Source organism: Penicillium atrosanguineum, assembly GCF_028827265.1.
Source record: "Penicillium atrosanguineum strain IBT 20685 chromosome Unknown utg000003l_segment0_segment0, whole genome shotgun sequence".
NCBI classification, from domain to species: Eukaryota; Fungi; Ascomycota; class Eurotiomycetes; order Eurotiales; family Aspergillaceae; genus Penicillium; species Penicillium atrosanguineum.
The window spans coordinates 2,814,095-2,836,568 of record NW_026623135.1 but is presented as its reverse complement, the minus strand read 5'-3'; the positions used below and the strand labels follow the sequence as shown (position 1 = coordinate 2,836,568).

General features: G+C 48.9%; 8 protein-coding genes across 8 annotated transcripts; 4 read left to right on the top strand and 4 right to left on the bottom strand.

Moving 5' to 3' along the window:
* Positions 1-971: 971 nt before the first annotated feature.
* cp9 (putative serine carboxypeptidase) lies at positions 972-2,587 on the top strand (the record flags this gene model as incomplete). The annotated part of the gene is made up of 2 exons (XM_056884552.1): positions 972-1,221; positions 1,269-2,587. Coding segments are annotated over 2 exons (1,569 nt in total), but the record flags the coding sequence as incomplete, so codon positions are not given.
* A 2,107-nt stretch (positions 2,588-4,694) lies between these two features.
* On the bottom strand, positions 4,695-7,885 carry N7443_004495 (uncharacterized protein; the record flags this gene model as incomplete). Its single annotated transcript, XM_056884551.1, has 5 exons — positions 4,695-6,558; positions 6,585-6,818; positions 6,883-7,232; positions 7,290-7,401; positions 7,467-7,885. The coding sequence occupies 5 exons, from the start codon at positions 7,883-7,885 to the stop codon at positions 4,695-4,697; spliced, it is 2,979 nt and encodes a 992-aa protein (XP_056742829.1).
* A 995-nt stretch (positions 7,886-8,880) lies between these two features.
* Positions 8,881-9,757, bottom strand: rsm25 (mitochondrial 37S ribosomal protein mS23; the record flags this gene model as incomplete). Its single annotated transcript, XM_056884550.1, has 2 exons — positions 8,881-9,244; positions 9,327-9,757. The coding sequence occupies 2 exons, from the start codon at positions 9,755-9,757 to the stop codon at positions 8,881-8,883; spliced, it is 795 nt and encodes a 264-aa protein (XP_056742828.1).
* A 367-nt stretch (positions 9,758-10,124) lies between these two features.
* On the top strand, positions 10,125-12,800 carry N7443_004493 (pentatricopeptide repeat protein; the record flags this gene model as incomplete). The annotated part of the gene is made up of 1 exon (XM_056884549.1): positions 10,125-12,800. One exon carries the CDS (start codon positions 10,125-10,127, stop codon positions 12,798-12,800), a length of 2,676 nt encoding a protein of 891 aa, XP_056742827.1.
* Positions 12,801-12,885: 85 nt separating this feature from the next.
* N7443_004492 (Ornithine carbamoyltransferase) lies at positions 12,886-13,669 on the bottom strand (the record flags this gene model as incomplete). Its single annotated transcript, XM_056884548.1, has 2 exons — positions 12,886-13,067; positions 13,276-13,669. 2 exons carry the CDS (start codon positions 13,667-13,669, stop codon positions 12,886-12,888), a joined length of 576 nt encoding a protein of 191 aa, XP_056742826.1.
* Positions 13,670-16,047: 2,378 nt separating this feature from the next.
* N7443_004491 (uncharacterized protein) lies at positions 16,048-16,386 on the top strand (the record flags this gene model as incomplete). The annotated part of the gene is made up of 2 exons (XM_056884547.1): positions 16,048-16,209; positions 16,279-16,386. The coding sequence occupies 2 exons, from the start codon at positions 16,048-16,050 to the stop codon at positions 16,384-16,386; spliced, it is 270 nt and encodes an 89-aa protein (XP_056742825.1).
* Positions 16,387-17,263: 877 nt separating this feature from the next.
* N7443_004490 (uncharacterized protein) lies at positions 17,264-17,581 on the bottom strand (the record flags this gene model as incomplete). Its single annotated transcript, XM_056884546.1, has 1 exon — positions 17,264-17,581. The coding sequence occupies one exon, from the start codon at positions 17,579-17,581 to the stop codon at positions 17,264-17,266; it is 318 nt and encodes a 105-aa protein (XP_056742824.1).
* Positions 17,582-18,676: 1,095 nt separating this feature from the next.
* Positions 18,677-22,273, top strand: N7443_004489 (uncharacterized protein; the record flags this gene model as incomplete). Its single annotated transcript, XM_056884545.1, has 5 exons — positions 18,677-19,146; positions 19,199-19,340; positions 19,404-19,654; positions 19,704-21,898; positions 21,978-22,273. The coding sequence occupies 5 exons, from the start codon at positions 18,677-18,679 to the stop codon at positions 22,271-22,273; spliced, it is 3,354 nt and encodes a 1,117-aa protein (XP_056742823.1).
* Between the last annotated feature and the right edge of the window lie 201 nt (positions 22,274-22,474).

Here is a 22,474-nt window from a genome sequence, read left to right as displayed (position 1 = left end):
ATAGACGTGCAAAAGCGCAAAATCAGCCCGTATGCTGCAGTGTGTCCCCCTCTTAGAAAGGTGTCACCGGCAAATCAGCAGAAGAAAAAGCGAAAAACCAAGAAAACCAATGATTGAGAAAGCGACCGGGACTGATATACACTACTTCGGCTGGTATAACGTTTTCAACCTCACGGATTCGGGTGGACGCAAGCAGCACACATTCCTCTGCTGCTACCCGAACACAGCACAACCGATCCCCCGGTTCAACCACCCCCTGAAATCTATCATTCCGATCAGATCGTTGCAGGGTGACCCCCTTTTCGGTCGGGAAGATCTGGTCAAGGGGAACCTCCCCTAGTGACCCGCACGCCTCACTTTGAGACGCATTGGCCACGTGAGAGGTTCGCCCGAGTTGGGGAACCAGTAGCCTGACGTGGTCAAGTTGCCGATAGGCCGGGATCTGAGGGTCTGAAGATCTTTGATTCCCTGGATCTCTAGATCTCTGAATCAGATTTTGACTTGGTGGGAATACGTGGGGTTGGGTCGGCATCTTAGATGCTTTGGATGTTTTGGGCGTTGATTGCGTCCGGATTAGGGCCCAGTTGTGGCCTGACAAATCAGGCACCATAATCATCTTCACTGAAGTCAAGACAACATGTTTTTAGTTCACAGCCGATATAGAATTGGCCATTTCTCTCTATTTTTTTCTTCAATAAACTGTTGCCATGTCTTGGCATAGTAAGTTGCGACGCGCCACGCCATGTGGCCGTGTCTCGTCTTCGCTGGTTGGCCTTTCTATTGAGATCCGAGTACGGAAACCCTCAATAGGAAGTCTATAAGGCTTTAATCATGGCAAACATCTTGCTTTCTCATAAAAGAAAACATTCATTCCTTCGTGAAATATCTCCGATCAGTTCATTCTGACAGGATATCATCCATCTCCGTTCGATTTCGAGACCCTGGTGATTGAGTAGCCCTGAAGTGCAGCCAGACCGACCATGAATCTCGCGGGGATTATCTACTTTTTTCAGGTCGTCCTGTCATTGTCGAATCGCGTCTTTAATCGATCGATAGGTTCATCTAGGACTTCGCATTTCGAGGTACGCTCGTTACCCGATAGCCCTGCTCTGCCGACCAGCTGGGCTGGTCGGTTGCCCGTGCTGGGAGCGAAGACTGGCAACGACATCTTCTTCTGGCTATTTGAAGCGGAGGACTCAGCCTATGATCACGAGCTCATCAGTGAGTCTGGCACATATACTATAAATACTAGCTCTGACCCTAACTAGTCTGGTTCAACGGCGGACCCGGTTGTTCATCCTTGATAGGTCTGACAGGGGGAAACGGCCCTATCTCCTTCGCCGGAAATTCAACACACCTAATACGCAACCCATATTCATGGACTCGACTGGGCCATGTTCTTTACGTGGACCAACCTGTCGGCACGGGCTTCTCAACCTCTACCTATCCATACCCAGTACGAGACAACGACGGCGTAACAGCAGACTTTGCACAATGGCTCCATACATTCTTCGATCACTTCCCACACCTCAAGTCCAAAAAAGTACATCTTATGGGTGAATCCTGGGCTGGTATCTATATTCCATACTTTGCATCCGCGCTGCTCGAGGGCAAGCACTCCCTCCCACTGAACATACAATCCATGTCCCTGGGCGACGGATCCTGGGGCAACGCAGCCGCATTATCATCCGTGGCAATCGGCACATACATGCACTCACAATCAACTCGGCTCAAGATCCCAAAGGGAATTCTATCAGCTTTCTCCACCGCAGACAAAACATGTGGCTTCGACACCGTCCTCAAAGAAGCATCCATCTACCCGCCAAAGGGCAAAATATACATCCCCGGAAATCCAGAATACTTCAACTACCGCCTAAAGCAACGCGACATGACCGACGCACTAGACGCAGCATGCGACACGGACCCCATCACACCTGCGGAACTTACAAACTCCATTCTAAATTCAAGTTGCTACGGACCCTGTGCCACTTTCTCCACCGCAATGGATTACATGGACACAGCCTCGCTGAAAGACACCGGGGCAGGAATCCCTTGTTTTGATATCTACGACATATCTCACAACTGCAGTAATGTCGACACCCTCCAGCTGATAATGAAATACTTCAGTCGATCAGATGTCCAAGCTGCACTTCACGTCAAAAACAGCGGTACCTACACAGCTTGCAACTCAACTATCCTAGGCATACTCCTTGCAGCCCCAACAGCCGTCCCGCCCGCGTATCACCTCCTTCCGAACCTGGTCACGAAACATAACATCTCACTGCATATCTACAACGGCGAATTAGATATGCTGATCAACCATATCGGCAATGAACTTTCGATTCAGAATATGACTTGGCGGGGGGCACAGGGGTTCTCGAAGAAGCCGAATAATTTGTTCTATGCTGACGATCCTGCCCCTGATTTTGGGAAAGCTGAAGATGGTGACTCGGTTGGGACGTGGAATGCAGAAAGAGGTGTTTCATACCATCTCTTCCGTGGGGCTGGGCATAGTGTTTTTGCGACGAAGGAAAGGGAGATGTTTGCTTATGTGCGGGATGTGGTTGTGGGTGGGAAGGTGGGATAATCGAGGCATTTTTATGTGTACTGTATGAGTTGTGAGAGATGCGATATGGGATGTCTCTAAGGGTCGAGGTCAGGTTGAAATAGTGCTTTCTGTGCGTACAGGATTTTATTTGTTAGCTGCAATTTCATCCTCGTGGTCGGGTTATAAAGGTCCAAGCAGGGAGAAGAAAATAAGCATCAGACGATGTCGACAAAATGCACATCAATGAATAGGAAACCCAGAAACTCTTCCAATTGTCCTGGGTTCAGAAGTTCTTGTTCGTCATAGCTTATATGGGTGACTTGTGGGTGTATCAGATGTTGTGAAACGGACTTACTTCATAGCATGGGTTCGTCAACTCCAAGCCATTTAAGGCAATATCGCACATCTTTGAATTCACGAATTTCTGGATGGTAATTGATAGACTACAACACTATGTTGTTCTCTTATATCACTACTGTAAGCTTTATTTCGCTGATCTGAAACTCGGTACTCCAACTTTGTTGACAAGCTACGCCCGTAACTATCTACAAACGACCGATATTGACTACGGCGCGTCAGGCGTGATGCATACAAGATCCCAATGGTGTAACAACTATGTAGGATTACATCTGATGAGCTCAGGTTTTGTCAAGAAGAAGTCATCGTGGGTCAACATGACTCATGATGAATCATGGTGATGGTCCGAGTCCTCAGGGTAAGCGCTTGGCGAACAAGTTAGGTTCTTGGAAAAGGGTTAGTTTCAAACGTTTGATTCTTTCCAATCTATTCCAGTATTTAAGATCATCGATAGAGCAAATGTAGATTCCATATCATATCAGAATGAACTCGTTGCCCGCTTTGCGCTCAGACCCCACCCACAAAGTCGATGTCTTGTGGTCCACGTTGGCTGTAAGTCTAGTCCAGAATAGGGACATGTAACGACAACGCTCACTTAAAGCTGGCCGTCAACCAGATTTGAAGCGTCATTTAAGCCGACTACTACAGTCACTGGCGAGAGCAGCTTCCACCCTATGGATGTTTCTCATGTTGATACCATCAACCCGTTGAAGTACCTTGGTCCATCTGGCGTCCTTCGGGCCAGTAATCGTGATATTGTTCCAGAGCTATCTAACACGAGCTGGCCTGAATATGATTATGCTCGAAAATCCCCTGTTCCTCGAGGGCAAGTTGTCCGGATGGATATCGGACTTTGGCAAACTGGTATTATTTTCAATGCTGGCGAGATAACTGTTCTCAAAGTATCCGGTCATAATATGACGCTTGCAGAGTTCCCTCCCTTATGGAGCGCACTTCTGAATGGAAATCTCGTCTAGATCTCCCCCGCCGCTTCTAGATCCCTCCGCAGAGCATTTCATGGACTTATACGATAATCTCAATGCCTCATTAGACACTAAAGCACAGCACGTTTTTGTGCCACGATACGGCTAAGCAGGGGTGTGGGTACATTTAGCCGATGGATCACGTCTTAGCTTCGATGATGTAGGGGAAGGGGAGATGCATCAGTTCCATGCGGATCCTAGAGTGACTGTTGATGGGTTTGTGTGGAAGCCGGATGTTATGGATTCGAAGTCGCGGTGGGGAAAGGGGGATGAGTATAGGCATGTTTGTCGACGAGCGAGTGGTACGGATAATGGGGATGCGTTTCTTGCGGTTTTAGTGAGAGGCGGGATTACGCTTTTGGAGATGTTTTTGAGGTAGAGATGGCTGGCTGCTGGGAGGAGAGTTGATGGGGAACATATTCTAGTAATTGATATTGCACTTGCTTTTTATCAGTGGCGGTTAGTTTGGAAGGATCCGAGTGGTTACTTTGATTTCGGATCATTGATTGATCTGTTTGAAGGCAAAGTTGTGTCGGTTGGCTACAGATCGAATACACATACAACATAGGAAACTGTGCACGATGTAACATGTTCATTTGTATTCCGAAAGTAAAGATAAAATTGATGTTTCCGCTAATAGGATTCAAAAATACATGCAGTGGTATCTGTCAGCAACTGATATAGAGGCAGCTGCAGAATCACAGCCTGTCCGTGAGGATATGTAAGGGTATGTGTTCAGATCATGATCATCAAATGTGGGTAAATGCAAATGACACTCCCTAGTCATAATGGATGTCATCAATCAGTTAACGTCGGAAATGTGGCGCTTGATGTCCCATCGAGAGAAGCGAGTCTGCGCGCTGGAAAACGTCGCCCTCGAAGAACTTGTCGCTGTAAGCACTCGCCGGTGTGGAGGGGACGGTTGCCTGTGCTGCAGGGCCAAGTGCTGCGCTCAGTGGAGTGGTAGGGACAGTCACAGAATGAAGGGGCACGCCAACGGCAAGCCCGTATGGGTTCGGGTGGGATGTGAGTGCGGATGTAGAAACCGAGGTTTGATGTTGGGCGTGCGGAAGTTGCAGCGGAGGGCCATAGAGATTGCTCGGTCCATGTGAGATGTCGGCGAGATAGGACCACGGAGAAGCTTCGATGAGACGGCCTGCTTCGCGACTGGCTTTCTGGACGGGGCGTAGGATTATGATGATGTCCTGAGGGAGTAGCTGCATGCTGCGCACTTCTCGCATGTCGGTGACTAGATCCACGAAAGACTGCATGAAGCCTTTACATAGCTGCCAGAACTCGCGCTGGTTACGAAGACCCCCGCCTGGTTCCCGGACCTTCATGCTTGATAATCGAAGACCCAGTGTCTCGGAAACTTCCAGACAGTACCGACAACGACGGATCAGGTTATTCCAAAGCAGTTGGATCCCTTCGGTCTCACGCTGCTGTTCGGTCGCTTCAAGACATCGGATAAATTGCCGTCGAGCCAATGGGAGGGCTTGGAGAGCAGCCGTGTATGCTGATGTGAGTTGGTAGAAGATCTTCTCAAAGATGCGATCTTCCTCAATTTCGTCTAATCCGGTCAACGGATTGATGCGAGATCCAGGTGTAGGAATGGGAGGGAATGCTTCTCCAGAACGAGGTGTGGCTAGCGAAGAAGGGATAGAGGGGTTCATCATGTTAGATCGGCTGCTTGATCGACTGCGCGCGAAATTGAAGGATGGTGTGGCAGGAGAGCCAACAGCGGATTGGCTGGTAATCGGCAACGGGCCAGCCATGGGGATTTGGGGATGTCGGATTGTGGTATCGCTTCGCAAGCGTCGTGTCGGTCCATTTTCACGTGTGGGAGTGACCAATGATCGCTGCAGTCGCTCCGTGGAAGGAGGTGGTCCAGGGGGGCCAGATTGGGTCATCCGAGTAGACACCGGCATCAATTGCTTGAGCGGCGAGAGTCGTTTCTTGGCTGTCCGAAGCGGAACATTCAGACTTGCACAAGCATTGCGCAGCTCTACCAAGCTGCCAAAAATTGCAAGCATCAGCGACCGGACATACCGAGAATCACCATTGGTCACGATCTTGGCAGTGTTGTGGCGCAACTGCGTGATAACATGGCTGTAGGCTGAGACGCATGTCTCGCATTCTCGCTTCACGGCCTCGGTGACTGCCCGCGTAGCGTCTGCATCTTCCGGCAGGGAAGTCTCGGCATTCTCAAGAACATCATTGAGCTGATCCACATGGTAAGAGGCGTTTTCAAAGACAAACTCCAAGCTATGGCGTCTGGTGTCATCACGCTTGACGACATTCATCAATGTGGAAATGTGGGAGTGAACCTGGAATATCGCAAACAAGATGCCTTTAGCACTCTCGATGATTGGTTCATCCGAGCCTCGCTCGCCTTTGTGTTCGGGGAGACTTGACATTCGGTTGACCCAGCCTTCTCGCAAGCGCCGACGCTCGCGTGGACTGCTGGGACTCGACGAGCTGCTGCCACCAGTGGCTACGGGAGTAGGGGCTACCGGTCGTGCTCGTAGAACGGAGCCATGGCTGAGACCGCGCAAGTGGCTGTTACGATATGGGCGGGTTTCGTCTAAAGTGCCCAGATCGGTGTTTTTCCGGGTGATAACACCCATGCGCTTATTGCGGACAGCGACAGACGCCTGAATGATCCCCTCGCTGTTACTGCGATTTCGCTCATTCACGGAGTGGGGGTAACTCCTGGTCGTTGAAGCGCTCCCATATGGTAGCTACCGGTGCCTTGCTGCCCAGAAGCCATGCGATAGTGAGACTTCGCAGGAACTAAAGGCGAAGGTCGTGACAACGACGGAGAGCGAGAGGATGATGCTGAGGCGTCGCCGGTGTTTGGAATCACGGGAAATCTGCTGCTAAGTTTGCGTTTCGGGAGAGTGGGCCTGGGAGCATCGACGACCATATCACTGTTTTGATTGTTTAGTATTGATTCATGGAATGGAAATGGGAGGAAGAAGCCAGCGGACATACGCTTCGGAGCTGTCGGGATCCGGGGTGGTTGCCGCTTGTTGTCGAGTTCTGAGGAACCTCTTTAGCTCCGCGGTAACAGCGACTTCTTTTTCATTGTCAGTCATTCCAGATGACGTTATTTCAGCTTCCGAAGCCTCCAGCACGCGACGCAGAGGGTATCGTAGGGGATTTCCTGCAATTTTGAGGATCTGCAGTTTGTTCATTTCGGACAACCCTGTAGGCAAGTCATCGAGACGGTTCTGCATGGTTGACAGCACACGCAGCGATTTCAGCTTGTTAATCTCGTCTGGTAGCGCGTTGATCTTGTTCCGACTAAGATCGAGAATCTCCAGTAGAGGCAATTTGTATACCTGTCTAACATTAGCATTGTTCATAGCGCTAACACAAAGGGACCTTATGTTACATACGCCCTTTGGAAATTCTCGAAAGTTGTTGGCTCTGATATTGAGATATCGCAGATGGGAGCACTCAGCAAAGCGGTAAGGAATATGGAAAAGGTGGTTGTTGGACAAGGATAACCTTTTGAGTTGAGGTGTTAGTCGCGTCCAAACTTTTGTGCAGCTACACTCAAATGCACTACATACCTTTCCACCTCATCTTTGATGATATCTACCACCGGCTCCGGTATGCGAACGATGTGAGAATGACCCAGGTCGATGGTCAACTTTGGTTTTACCACATCTGTGACAACCTCACTCCCTGCCAGAGAGCGTTTGGTATCCTGGATGCCACTTTCTACCGCGCGTTTCGCAAGTTCGATTGTTTCTTCGTGCGTCAACATCTTCTGCCCAGGCGCTTGCTTGCTACCCGGGTTGTCGCCCATGGCCGTACCCGGTCTTGACCCTTCATCTTCATTTGGCGATGGCGAGCCCTCACTGTATGATAATGGAGGCGGCACCAAAGAGTCGGTCGAACCTTTCCTTCCTTCATCTTCGTCGCCCTCAGCGCGGTAGGGACGCAGTCCCCGGACTGTGTCTTCTGGCCGATTCATTGCAGCGAGCATGGTCGTTACCGGTCGCGGTATTATCGATCAGCAGCACGCCGAAGCGAGTGCGTTTTGGCTTTACAAGCAAAGAGCCAGCCGTCAGTATTTCCCACAAAGCCGACACTTTACCAGACGAGGACGGTATGCGCAAAGGAACATCATCGACTGGGCCGTAAGCCCGAGGGATGCTTGAATACCCCAGGATCGGGAGACTAGGGATCGGCACGCGACGCAGGAGGGGGTTCGAAGTTGGCGTCAGACAATGGGTGATCAAAGAACCGGTACGCTTTGTAGATGTCGAACCCAGCACGGGGGCACTCGAAATAGAACAGCGGACAGCGAACAGCGAACGGCTAACGGTGAACGGCGCAATGATACTCCAGCACGGATATCGCGATGAGATCAGGAATGCGGGCAGGGCGAACAAGGAGAAGAGTAATATGAAGCAATCACAGTCAAGATTGGAGATTCGTGGAATGAAGGAAGTCGGAGGTTGGAGAGACTGGAAGGGCGTTGATTGGACGATGCGGGTAGGCCAACGCACCTCCGCGATCAACGGTTTTCGGATTGCACCCGTGTTGACATGGCCCACCTTATATGTCACGTAGTTGCTGGAAATAGCTTATTTGGTTCATGATTACGAGCTAGGCTCTATAGCCTTTGTTATAAACAAATACTATGCATCTTAGGACCATTAAGCATAGCGACCGCACAGCTTTCTAAGCTGGTTAGTATTAAAGGCTGGTAGCATTAAAAGCCATAGTATATACCCCGTTAATATTTAAAAGCTTTTGAATATGGACCACCTACAACTCTGGAGCTTCATCTAAGAAGTGCAAAGGTATAGGTAACACATTCACAGATGTGATCACTGATGCAAAAGTGAATGTAGCATGTTGCTATCATGAGAAAGTGGCTATGGGAATACATCCAGCAGAACAAATCAAATAATGTACATGACCATCAATATAATTGGAGGATCAAACCCCCCTTGAAAACTCCAGGCCGTTTCTTTAAGCCTTCGCCTGAGCCGGGGCCAACAGGTCAGCCTCGGTGCCAAACGCGTCCGGCTCTGCCTCTGTCTCTCCCATTTCTGGAGCACCAGAGAGAGCCGCATTCCGCTGGTCAAAGACCTGTGCCTCTGTCTTGGCCCACGCCTTCCACTTCTCATATTGCTGGTTCTCCAAATTCATGCCGATGTCCAGGTATGATAGGCCGAACTGGGCACCAGTGGCCTCGGCTTCCTCGGCGGCAACTCGTCGTTCAATATCCTCCTTCAGTCGAAGCTTGTAGAATTCTTGACGGGCAATATCGTAGGCGGCGGTCTTGCTGATATCGGGCACGTTGTTCAAGAGCCAAAGCTGACGCTGGACAACACTGGTAAAGGGAATTTCGTTAATATCGCGTGGAAAAGACGCCTAAGCCAGACATGGCCAGGTAAAGATAGCCAGTGACACACCTTTCACCATCCAACCGCTTTCCGGGTTGCTGAAGGCGGCTCCAGTCGTAGTTCTCAAAGTCTTTGCCGGTGCTTTCGAGGATCACGCGAGGCCGAGCAAGCTCCCAGGGGTGGTCGCGGAAGAACTCTTGTCGTATTTGATCCTCCTCATATTTCAGTCCGACGGGCTTGAATAGTCGACTGGCTTTCTTGGCCTTTCGGGTCTTCTCCTGGACTTCGAAGACGACCTGCGGCTTCGAGGATCCGGGAAGCGTCTTCAGTCGCTGGCGGACCAACTCATGCTGAGGGGCGGGAGTTCGGATAAGGGTCTCGGAGGGAGGAATTTCGCCCACCACTTGGACCCATTGTGGCAGCTGGCTGATCTTTCCGCTGGCGAATTGGTTGATCGCGGTCTGGCGCACCCGAAGGGCCGTAAGGTTGATTTTGCCCATGGCGGCTTCTGACACAGCCCGATGGCTATGTGAATGTGAGCCTCGTAATTGGCAATAGTCGACAATGCTAGGCAATTGTAAAGCAAAGGGCAGGGAGATAATCGACCAAGGATGCGAAGTCGCGGGAGTGAAAAAGATGGGATTGGCAATATGCGCGACTCCGATTGGTCGAAGCGGGCCCGCCGCAAAGACAGAGTCCGCTCGTTCATCAGAAAAACACTCCAGCTTCCCCGTCCTCTCTATCTTCACATTTTATTCGTCTTGTCTGTTTCTGAGGCCGAGAAGCAGTCAGGTCATCTATCCGGGACTGGCCTAGTCGTTCTCTGGACATGCATGGCTGATTCAATGCCACGATGTCTGCTCTCTCATGCCTCAGCTCAATAGGTCCCCCAGCTCGCCGAGCCTGCGAGATCCCCCCAAACAGGCCCTTGAGCTCTCTACTCGACCTTCAATGCCCCGTCCGAAACCTCTCTACCATGCATCCGTCCGAAGACTCTCCTCCCGTCCCCGTCCTTCCGTCGCGTCAATAGCAGACATTTTTGTCGGCTCGTTGGTCCTTGCCGGTTTCTGTCATGACCACTCTCCACGAGGCCGGGGTATATCTACTACGCCCTTGAGACCACCCGAGAATCATTTGCGAAGATTCCGTGGCAAAAATCTGGCTGACCGTGGGCAAATGCCTGCTGGAAGGCGCGTGGAATATTCGCGAACGTCGGTGCAGGCATCGCGACCTCGGTCATGGCTCAGCACTGGCTTGGCGCAAAAGCCGATAGATGACGCCCATGAGCATAATCGCGCGAACATGCCCACGAGGACGAGGTTTGGAGATTATGAGGACAGTTCGTTGTCCGATCTAGGGGAGGATGCATTGCATCGACGTTTCGGAAAAGAAAATCTCATTTCCGACACCATGGTAGAATCGAACCAACCTACACAACTTGAAAGGGGAGAAACAAACGATACGGAAAGTTTACGCATCTCGCCGAAAGAAGAAAGAGCAAATCAACCACCAGACGAAGAACCCGCGCTTTCACATGACGAAAAGGACCACATGGAGACATCCCAGTTTTTCAAAAAGGCTCTGGGCAAGAAACACAATTGGGAAGAGGCTGTATACGTCGTGCTTCCTAAGCCGCAGGCGAAAAGAAAGGAGGTCAATAAGCGTGACGGGATTGAAAGTCGGTCGGTGGCACGTCTCGTGGAAGCGTTGAAGTTCGAGAAGGAGGCGCCGATGCTAGAATTGTTCAACTTATATAGGGAAATACCTTCGCCGGGAGTGGCGAAACTTCCCAAACACTGGCGAGGACATCTTTTGCGCCGATTTTCAAAGCCCCCGAATCGACGATGGGGCGACGCCCGCCGATATCTGGCATTGGTGGATGACATGAACAAGGCCGATCTTCCCATGTCACTTTCTTTATGGTCTTCTGCGATCTCTTTTGCTGCTCGAGGCAACGGCAGCGGTTTGGTGCTAAGACGAGATCTGGTTCGAGCAATTGGTCTTTGGCAGAATATGGAGCATGTGGCCGGAGTTGAAGCGGACGGTGTGGTCTTCAGCATATTGATCGATTGTGCCATCAAATCCGGACAGTATACCGTTGCCGCTGGCCTGGAGGCGCAAATGAGAGAACGTGGCTTAGAATTCGACCGTTATGGGGCAGTCGCCAAGATCTTCTCCTCTGGGCTCCAAAAGAACGTTGAGGGCATTACTGCAACGTTCGAGCAGTTTGTCAGGTCCGGACACATCGTCGATACGGTCGCCTTGAATTGTGTGTGTGTATCTTACCTGCGAGCTGGTGAAGTGAATACTGCAGAGCAAATTTATGCCCGCATGCTCGAGGCACAACGAGCCGCAAAAGGCTCCAAGCCTTCGGCCCCCGACTCTAATGCGCAAACAGAACCCGCTCTCTCGAGCCAGTTTTCTATCTACCGAGGAAGCACGCGAAAGATGGGTCGTCTCTTGAAGAAATCGCACGCCCTTAAAAGCAAACTTCCAGCGTACCATCGGGCTCTCCAGGACTCTGTGCCCATGACACCGGATACTCGAACCTTTTATATCTTCCTCCGGTATTTCTCTCGCCATTCTGGCCAACTCGATATGTTCATGACCGTCCTCCGCGACATGGAAAGTACTTATACCGTCCCCCCTCGCCACCTCATCTACATGCTGCTCTTCGAAGGATTTGGCATTCACGGCAAAAATAAGAGGTCCTGGTCCGCCGAACGACTTCGATTGATCTGGAGTGCATACCTCCGGGCTCTGCGCGATTCAAAATCAAGACTCGACGATCTTTACGAAGGCAACCAGTCCGCGGATATGGTCTGGGAAAATCCGTTGGGTTCTATGATCGCTGATCTTCAACCGAGCCTTCCGACTGAAGATCCCAATGGTCTCTACGTGCCCTTGCCGTTGTTCGGCACACAGAAATATCCTGGCTTAATTCAGGGGGACGATCCTGGTGGTTTCTTTGCCTCTGCGCAATCGGACAAGGTAGATTCTGCACCGGATGCCGTGAAGCCAAATAACCCCGACAAGCCAATTATGACCAAGGAATCTCTTTCAAGCAACGATGAAAAAGCCCCCGAGGGGCCTCAAGAGCCACACGACACTAATGGATTCTTCTCATCTCTTTGGCCAGATGACATGGACCTTGCGCCGGGCCTTATCCCCTCCAAACCAAATGTGATCAATAAGTCTCCTTCAACAAAGAATGAAGACTACGATGAGAACAAGTACACCGATGAGCTTGACGAGGCGATCGCGGAAGGAGATACCGAATCAGCTTGGATCGATAGAGATCGTGATTACGGGGTCATTCGCGATCATGGCGTAGGCTTTGAAAACGGAGTCTTCATCGGACGCAGGATGGTCATTGCCATTCTGCGGGCATTTGGCACAACCTGTGGGCCCAGGGAGGTCTTGGAGGCTTGGCTTCAGCTTGAGAAGATTTGGCGACCTCATCAGCGCATGGCCAATGATGTGTATGCTGTCAAGGAGGAGCTCGATAAACAAATGGCGAAACACTCGCCTCATGTAAAGTAGTCTGGGGATGATTTTTGCTTCGATACCTGTACATTATTCATGGAGCTATATACCGATTCAATTAGATCGAATTCTTTATTCCAATTTATGGGTTTGGGGTACGTTTTAGTTGATCTTGGTGGTGCGTTGGGTCAAAACCGAAAGACGTTTCCACTTCAACCTGTGCATAGCTCAGATAGACTACTGGAAGTTCATTCAGAACACTGATACAGTATGATATAACAATAATATCTTTGACCACAAATGGCCCTAGCAAGCCCTTAAAACCTAGATTTTAATTAGTGAACTAACAAAAGGACCATATCCCAACAAAGCCAGGTTCGAAACAAAGGCTCGGGAAATCAGGGCGTGAATCCAACAACAATATCTCCAAACCCAGTATCTCACCTCTGATATTTCTCCGAAGCGTGCCCAGGATGAGATTTAATCTGCTTCATGAAATGCGAACTAGTACCAGGGGAAATCAAACACTTACGTTCAAGCGCAACCAGCACCGCAATTACCCAGCGCTGGCTATGTTGCATAGGAATATCATGCAACATCATATGCTCAACATGAGCGAGCTCGGAAACAGGAATGTTAGCAACCCATTGTTTCGACACAATAGAAGGGTGGTTAATACTTTTACTATTTTCCTTTCGAAGCTCGTAGTCGTTGTCATGGGTTGGAAGGGTATGCCACCATGTGCCATATGAATGACCCTTGAGATAAAGTATCAAGATCCAGTTTACCGCGCTGTCGGGGGGTTCTTTGCAGAATCCCACGTAGAGGTCGCGGAATTCGGGTGTTGGGGTGGTCACTTGGGGGGATAGCGATACTGGAGTTGTACGGGGGCTCACCTGCAAGAGAAATTTGGAGAAGCGAGTCATGTTATGCAGCTTTGAGTACTAGGCTTTCTTATGATTTTTTGGTCATGCGAGTTGAGTGATCATTCAACGCCGAGGGCTGGGTGACGCCTTTCATATGAATTCACTTAAAATGCGGTAGCAAAGCTAACTTGATCGTTTGTTCTATTGTACGCGCATGCTTTAAAAACATATACTTTTCTTTTATCTTGTCAGGGGCCACAAAAAGATTAATTTCTTGGAATATGAAGAAATGTGCATAATTTGCAGTGCACACAACGGAATTGTTTGAATTTCGAAGTATTTGTCTAGCCCTCTCTTGCTCATTTATCAAAGTATAGGGCCAGTGTTGCGCTGCAGGCCTATTACCCTTTTGGATGGTTGGTTGATGCGAGAGAACAAAATGCCCTTGACACATTTGTTGAGATGAGTCGATTTCTGCCATTTGAGCACCAGTTCCTTGAGATTCTAGAGCTTTTTGAGCTTGACAAAGACAGTCATCAAGTGTATCAACCCTGTGAGAGACAAATTATTTCAAAAGAAAAGACAAAGCCAAGACAGAGTCAAGTAGCGACGAAATCAGGAACAATGCTTTATCTGGGCCCGGTTTCGATGATGATCTATTCAAAACCCTACCAAGCAATGACATTTGTCTCTTTTTAAAAAAGAGAGCGAAGTTTAGTGAACATTCTATCAGTAACATACGCAAGAACATGCGGTTGTTTGGTAGTGCTCCCCCAGTGCCAGTCGGTAGACAACCAAGCGTCGCCCTTATCATGCTGGACGCCCTCTATGACCGCCTCGTAGAAACGCCCCGCCTATATGTCGAAGAGATGGCTATCTTCCCATGGGATGAATTCCAACATATTAGCACCGTCATCCAGCATAGACGGGTTGGTCACCACTCGGAGTGACCCCGGTCCAAGTGTCAAAATTTCACCGGGGCCATCATTACCAGATACTGCTGGCATGTGCTCTATATTGTACTTAAACAAAGACTGACCCGGAAACATCTCCTATTGCATTTACAAGTTCCTATCCAGCGGGAGGCCCTGCCATTGATTGCCGTGTTGCTGGCTCTCTTGCTGTGCAATCGCAGCAGTTGCCAAGGGAGTCCAATTCTCCTCTTTGCTCGGCCAGTGTTCCTGGTTAGGCAATTTTGTCGCATGGGCTTCTTCGTAGTGCTGGAGTAGGTCATGCATTGTCGGGAGCGTCACACCGCAGCAAGAAAAGTCCTGCATGATAGCCTCCAGCTTTGGAACATATGATGGGGGATGGAAAGAAGGCGACATGCAAGTATTAATGATACTGTGGAGAACGCAAGAGGTTAAATTTAATGCTGTGCGACTATCCGCGACGCCCAATTTTCTCCTTTGCCCGCGCGCCTCGGGGTTGCCGCCACTCACCCATTTCTTATCCAATTTCCGGTCGACACACCACCTCGACTCATTCTGCCTCCATTTGAAAGGGAGTCTTGGATGGTCTCAGTTCGGATTCGCGGTGGCTCAAAAGCAAGAGTTACATCTTCTAACGTCTGGAAAGCCTCAGTATTATCAACATCGTCGATATTCATGATATCTTGTATGTCTTCATGAATGGTGAGATCGAATCCTTGGAGTGATTCTCGAAGCTTTGAAATAATGAATTTGCGATTTTGTCGAAACGCCCTGGGCATAATGCCAACGCTCTGCAGATCTTTGCGTAATTCCCTCCATGCTTTTCTCTCATTCGGGGCAAGTGAGCAATCAGAAAAAACCGATCCATCACGCTGACCGGTCTGGACTTGTTTGATAAATTTCTCCAGTAAACGCTCAAAGTTTGCTTGTGAAGACCTATTTGAACTGTTTACCAAATATTCTTCGCATGTGAAATGCCTTGACAGCCACACCTAGTCAATCTCATATTGAAAAGGGGATGGTTCGATGGCTGTCTGACAATACAGACTGGGCAACAGCAACCAACGAACAACACACACACAACCTGCACGTAGTAGAGGTCGTCCTAGGGGAGGTCGCGAATGTCCTTGGTGAGGCCGTGAGGTCGTAGGTGCAATCCTGGACGCAGCAATCCTAAATGAGGCCGTACGGTTTTTCCCGACTGAGCCCGTATGGAATGTACTTAATATAGCATGTTGAATGAAAGAATGTAGTGAAAACTGGAATGAATTGGGTAGATGCCTCCCCTTCTCTCTATCCTCATGTAGAAGCTGCTGCTTACAGAGGAACCAGAAGGCTACACAACACCCTTTCGGTCACTACACAACTCACGTGACTTTTCTACCAATTATGGCCCGTGCTCACTACACCACTATGAATTTATAGGGTATACCCTAGTAACCCGGTAATTTACACGCACACCCCCCGCTTATCTCTCAGTCCCTCTTAATCATCATCTATCTTACCATGGAACACGTTATGGATCATACCTGGAGGGCTTATGAGGATCGAACACTCTCTGAGCTTCTACAGTATGATACTGAGTCTAATCCAGACGATATAGATGAGTATATCGATCCGTTCGATAGCGGGCCAGAACCTGGAGCCGCAAATCCTGTCCCGGATGAGGTAAATATATATTCACTATAATCAGTTCTATACTAGTTCATAATTAATTCCGAACTAATTCATTTATAGGTAACTCATATTCCGACCCCCTTGACCTTTCATCCAACCCATGCTGTATCAGCTGCTGTGATTGAATACGTGCCTTTGCTCCCAGAGTATCCAGAGACTCGTTACTAGGGTATACCCTATAAATTCATAGTGGTGTAGTGAGCACGGGCCATAATTGGTAGAAAAGTCACGTGAGTTGTGTAGTGACCGAAAGGGTGTTGTGTAGCCTTCTGGTTCCTCTAACCCGGTAATAGGGCAAAATGAGAAAAAAAGTCACGTGAGTTGTGTATCGACCGAAAGGGTGTTGTGTACCCACCTACATCCACTGTAAGCAGGCCTAAGGTATTCGTGACACCTCAGGCCGCAACTGTATTCATTATGTCATGCGTTCCACCACTACAATATGTATATTGTTCTAGAACCTTGGGAGCAACTATCTGAACTCCGAAAAGTTCCAAAAAATACCTCGCTAGTTACGCAAATGAGATAGAGAGCATTGAAGCATTAAGTTGTGGAAGGAACTGCAGTTGTCAAAGACCTTGAACACTGGGCAGAAGTATGCCGCCCCAGATAGGCAAAAGTGATCGCATCGCGTGATTACGTGTTGATGTCGGCATCCATCGGATACCGGGAAAAGTGTTATTCCCGCACGTTTATAGGGTTTGCATGTCTATTCTTATATAAATTGGCAGATTGATAGATTAGACAAATCAGAGTTTTTTCAATACGCCTGATCAGGCCGACCGCTTTCTATATTCGACACTTTGCCGTGGGGGACGGCTTTATCTCTTTACTATTTATGATTAGCCAGCCGTTTTGTCTCTTTTTCTAGTGAGGTGGACCAACTCGGTTTTCTCGGATGCAAAACAGGACCCGTTTCGCCGAGCCTATACTTCGATATAGGGAATGTCTTCGGACTGGATTTTCGCTAGGTTTTCTTTAGCAGAAGGACCTACTCGCTAGCGGAAGTGATTGTCAATAAAGGCTGATGCCCCGCTATGGGAATCTACTGGCTAGTCGACCAGAGCGGAGTTGAAGAATGCAGAGTACCTAACAAGTCATCGATAGGACCTTCAAAAACCGACGTATCCTGATACTGCATTCGCACGAATTGTCGACGAAGCATTTCTCGTGAATGCTTCCATGCTGGGCCATCCTGGGTGAATATACCATGGCCAATCATAGGTAAGAGCGCATTCCGGCTGTTACCAAGTTCCCATTCTTTTGTAACATTGTGTGAAAAACTCTTCGAGACTAGGTTTGAGTAGAGGCGCTCACCAGTGAAGTGCGTCTGGAGCATGGCCTCCGGATTCCTGGGGTCCATAGTGAAGTACCCAACCTGACCTAACAACTTGTTCTCAAAGTTGGGCCAATTTGATGCTTTTGGAAGTAGCCCGCTTGGTCGTCCAGCAGGTTCCCATTCACCAGAACTTTGTATTGAAGTCTGAAAACGTCGATAGCCAATGGCCATTTGTACGGTAGTCTTTTCAGAATGGGCTGACAGCCATGCCTATGACTGAAGAGCTTGTTTACCTAGAGTCAAAATATCGGCAGAATCCTGTGGACGTCTGACTTCATTCTGGCGGCTCTCTTGGATCAAGAAGTAGGCCCACCATGAAAATACAAGGACCGATTTGAACTTGTATTATGAATTGACGAAAGGACAATTCAAGAATAATAGAGTCTTAGACAAAGATTCGTGATATCAGAGCAAGAACAGGTTCGCGCCAGAGGGCCCAAATGATAAGGGGCCACGGATGCACCCCGACTCATGCGTCAAAACCAGACCCCACCTCAGCTGAAAAATTTGAAGATAGTTGCTTTGGCGGCCTTTGGTGCTACGTTAGCGCTGCGTTAGTGTTGTCCAAGCGTCATGTTCCTCAGTGCAGGATTTGAGAGTGGTAGGCCCATTGTTGTCTCAACAATCCCTTTCTTTCTGCAGGGGGAAGCAGCTCTTCAGACTCACCCTGGAATGAACAAACTGGGTGATGGCGTATTTTGGGATGGACAAAAACCGTTACTGGCCACCTGTTCCGAAGCACGTGTCCACATCAGGTCTTGTGGAATGTGATGAGACACACCTTAGCGCCTCCATTGGGGCGACTTAGTCCCGGGTTTGGGCTGTGTTACAGGGGTGGGGGTGGGGGCTGAAATAAGCGATTTGACTTCGCAAGGCTCATTATACACTGTATCTCCGTTTCACAGAGCGCTGCTCAAACTTCGCTATCTACATATGCTGTCTTGGACCAATAATCGGCGAAACTACTTACGGAATCCCGGCGTTGAAATATTCTAGTCGCGCCGGGCACTACCTCGATAATAATTTTCCATCGATATTGCTTGCAAGCCCCTTTCCCAGTGTTTTCAATAACTTCGTCTTCTCAGGACAAGGGGCTGGATAAGCGGCTTTGGATTTACCATGGACCCCTTTTCAATCATCGTCGGTGCGGTGGGCCTTGCAGACGTCACATTACGCACTGTTACCTACCTCGGGCATATCAAAAGCGCTTCTACGAAGATTCAAGCCGAGATAAATGTCTTAGATCAGGAAATATTCGCTCTGACAATTGTGAATGAGTCGGTACGGGAAATATGGGAATCCAAGTGTGACCCAAATGGCTTCTATGTGTCTAACGAAAAGTCGTCAATGGTGGACAATATTTGGGCGGACATGGGTTTACTTTTAAGCCAAGCCACGAGCACCATTAAGGAGCTTGAGGAACTCCTCAAGGAGGTTCTCGGCAAGAAAGGCGCTCTCTCACGAGGCAAAATTGAGAATTTCATGACAGTCATCCGCAAAGAAGATCGATACAGCGAATACACCCAAGTCCGTCAGCGTCTAACAAATTACCAGGCGGGTATCCAAATGCTATTCATTGCTCTGAACACGTGTGTTAATCTAGTTTGTATGATGCAAGAAATCACGCCTGACATAGTTTAGCTACTACATGCGCAAAGGCCATTCCGACAATGATGTTGCTATTGGCAACCTCTCAGACAAATTGCACCGTCAAAATACGATGCTACAGCGGCAAATTACCAGGTTCCGTCAGACGCTTCAGGGCTCCTTTGATTCAGATGATGTGAGTTGAAATATTCTACTATTTTTATGAGTCCGGAGGCAGCATCATCGCTAACTCAGTAAGCTTTACGACTCACTCCGATCTGCCGACGCAGTGGCATCGGCCATTAGGTTCAACATGCATTTTGACGTACCTCAAAATGTCAGCAGCTACTACACGGGCCGATTGAAGCAGCTAGAAGAACTCAAAGTCATACTCAAGGTTGACCAATCCCGTGAACTTCAAGATCACCAAAAACGATTCGTTATATATGGTCTTGGCGGCTCTGGAAAGTCTCAGTTCTGTTGCAAGTTTGCGCAGGACAACAGGGAACAGTAAGAAAAACCCCGAGATTGTCTCAATGTGATTAATAAAGATAACTAGTTTTTGGGGTGTCTTCTGGATAGACGCCAATTCTGACGAAACTGTCAAACACTCGTACGCACGAATTTCCAAGATAGGCGGCGTTGAACCCAACGAAAGTGCGGCCAAAAATTGGCTTTCAACCTTGCAGCAACCATGGCTACTTCTCGTCGACAACGCTGATGACCCCAAACTTGACGTTATGCGCTATATTCCGAGAGGAGAAAGGGGCGTTGTTCTCATCACTTCCCGTGATTATGCGAATAGGAGACATGGAACGGAAGGTTCTCGTTTTTTTCACTTCGAAAAATTAGCAATTGATGAAGCTAGCGACCTCGTTTTAGCGGTAACCGATCTTCCACGCCCGTGGGAAACCTCAATCAGGGAATGCGCTGATCGGATAGCCAATCACTTGGGCTATTTACCTCTTGCGTTGGTTCATGCCGGAAAGGCGATTCTGGATCGATTGTGCTCCCTGAATGACTATTGTGAATATTACGAGCGAACATGGGAGAGGATTCGCCGTACTCATGGTCGGAGTCGTTCTCATTCCCGTGGTCATGAGGAGGAAGATTGGTCCGATATGGTTGTGTATTCTTCATATGAGATGATCTATATTCGCCTCGAGAACAAGGCCGACGAGCGGTCAAGAGACGCCCTAGAACTTCTAAAAGTCTTTTCATTTTTCCACTGGGAAAATATTGAGTTTGATCTGATCAAAACGGCCGCTATGAATCCTCGCCGAGAACGAGAAGCTAAACGCATAAACGCAGAGGCGGGAAAAGAAGAACCTAAAGATCAAGGACCCGGGACATGGAGAGGTGCAATCCAAGAAGGGGTCATTGCAACCCTGGAGCCACTAATGAGATCTACTTCAATCTTGCCGGCAATCTTATGTGATGAGGATGAGGACCCGTTCGAGGTGGACCGGCTGCGCAGCGCATTGTCACTACTCGTCCGCCTTGGCATGTTGACGCTTCATGATGAGAATAACAGTTATTGGATGCACCCATTGGTTCACACCTGGGTGCGACGGAGACCTGATACTAGTACTGCTGAGCAAGCTGTCTGGTGTCAAGCAGCCGCTACGGTGTTGGCACAATCCATTTTTCTTCAGGCCCCGAAGGCTTATGAGGCTCAAGATGAGAGGTTCAAAAGAGATATTCTACCGCATGTGGAGAATGTTCGAACATTCCAGGAGGATATCAACAAACGCCTCGAAGATGACCGGAAGAACGCCCACTGGTTTTGGCCATTAACGCGGTTCATAATGTGGCTCACGCCTCATTTCGGGCTCGGGAGGCCCCAGGCAATTCGACTTGCCAAATTTAGTTTAGTCTATCTCCAATGCGGGGAATGGGTCAAGGCAGAGGAGCTTCAAGTTCAAGTCAAGGATTACGTATTTTCGACCTTAGGACCTGACTCGGAAACTGGAGTGGCAATTGCTCTGTTATTGTCCCAGAACTATGCCTTGCAGACACTCAACAACAAAGCAAGAGAGCTACAGTATCAAGTCCTTCAGTCTGCCAAGAACTACTTTGGTCCTGATCATCCAAGAACTTTACAAGTCATGGACACTCTCGGTTTCACATGTCAAGTGGGCAGCAGGCTCCAGGAGGCTCAAGAACTGCACGAAGAAGTCATCAAGAAGCTACTCAATCTCGAAGGCTATGGCCGGGAACATGAGGCCACTTTGACTGCTATGAGTAATCTGTCTAAAGTGAAACTTCGGCATTTCCATCATCAGGAGGCGTTCGAGCTTCAATTGCAAGCCTTTGAGGGAATGCAAAGAGTCCTTGGTCAAACGCATCAGAAAACTTTGGAGGCCAAGGATGATCTTGTGGCTCTTTACGGATTTATCGGCGAGAAGCATCTGCCCCTGGCTCTGCAAATGGGCGAAGAGAACATGCATGTTCGAATCAAAACACTCGGTCGTGAACACCCCTTCACACTGAAGTCTCAGTTGAACGTGGCGAAGATCAAGACTGCGATGAATCAATTTGAGGAGGCCGAGCAACATTTCCTTCAAGGTTTGCCTGTAGCTGCAAGGAATCTAGGTGACAAACACCTTGGGACTCTGACAGCTGAGACTTGGTATGGACATCTCCGCTGGCGCCAAGGTCGGTACTTGGAAGCACAAGTCATATGGGAAGGAGTCACAGCAAAGCACAGATACGAAGAAACAAAACGTGGAGATGGAGAGCATACTGATCGGTGTAAGTGATCCTCGTCTCCTAAATCGTTTCAATTTTTATGCTCTTTTGTGATGAGATGCTAAAAGCCTCGCCCATTTAGTGCAAGCAATGTGGTTCCTAGTCCATTGCCTTGAAGACCAAGGAAAAATTGATGAGGCCCTGGACATGTGTGAGAAGGTCGCTCGCCTTGTTCAAGATTTTGGCGGAGAGGGACTAGGACAGAAGCACAAATTCTGGCAATTTTTGAAGGAAAAGAGTGTGGAATTGCAAAATTTGAGGAAGCTGAACGAGACGAGCAATGCCCATGGCAGTCAATGCTTTCTATCAGACCACGAGCGGACAAAACTTTCATCCACAATACCACCCAAGAAAATAGTGAAAGGCTTTACTTTCTAGAGAGTTCTCGAAGGATTTTGATTTTCGATTTTAGCGTGCGTGAGCTCGACCCAAAACCTGTCTGTCAAAGCACCGGAATCTTTTGAATCTGCTTTGTTCATCGCCACTCGCCCAGTCTTGTATTGTATAGCTACCCGCTTTCCGCAACTTCATGCGTCATCAATTTTGCATTGATATTATGAGAACTGGCCGTGAGATACG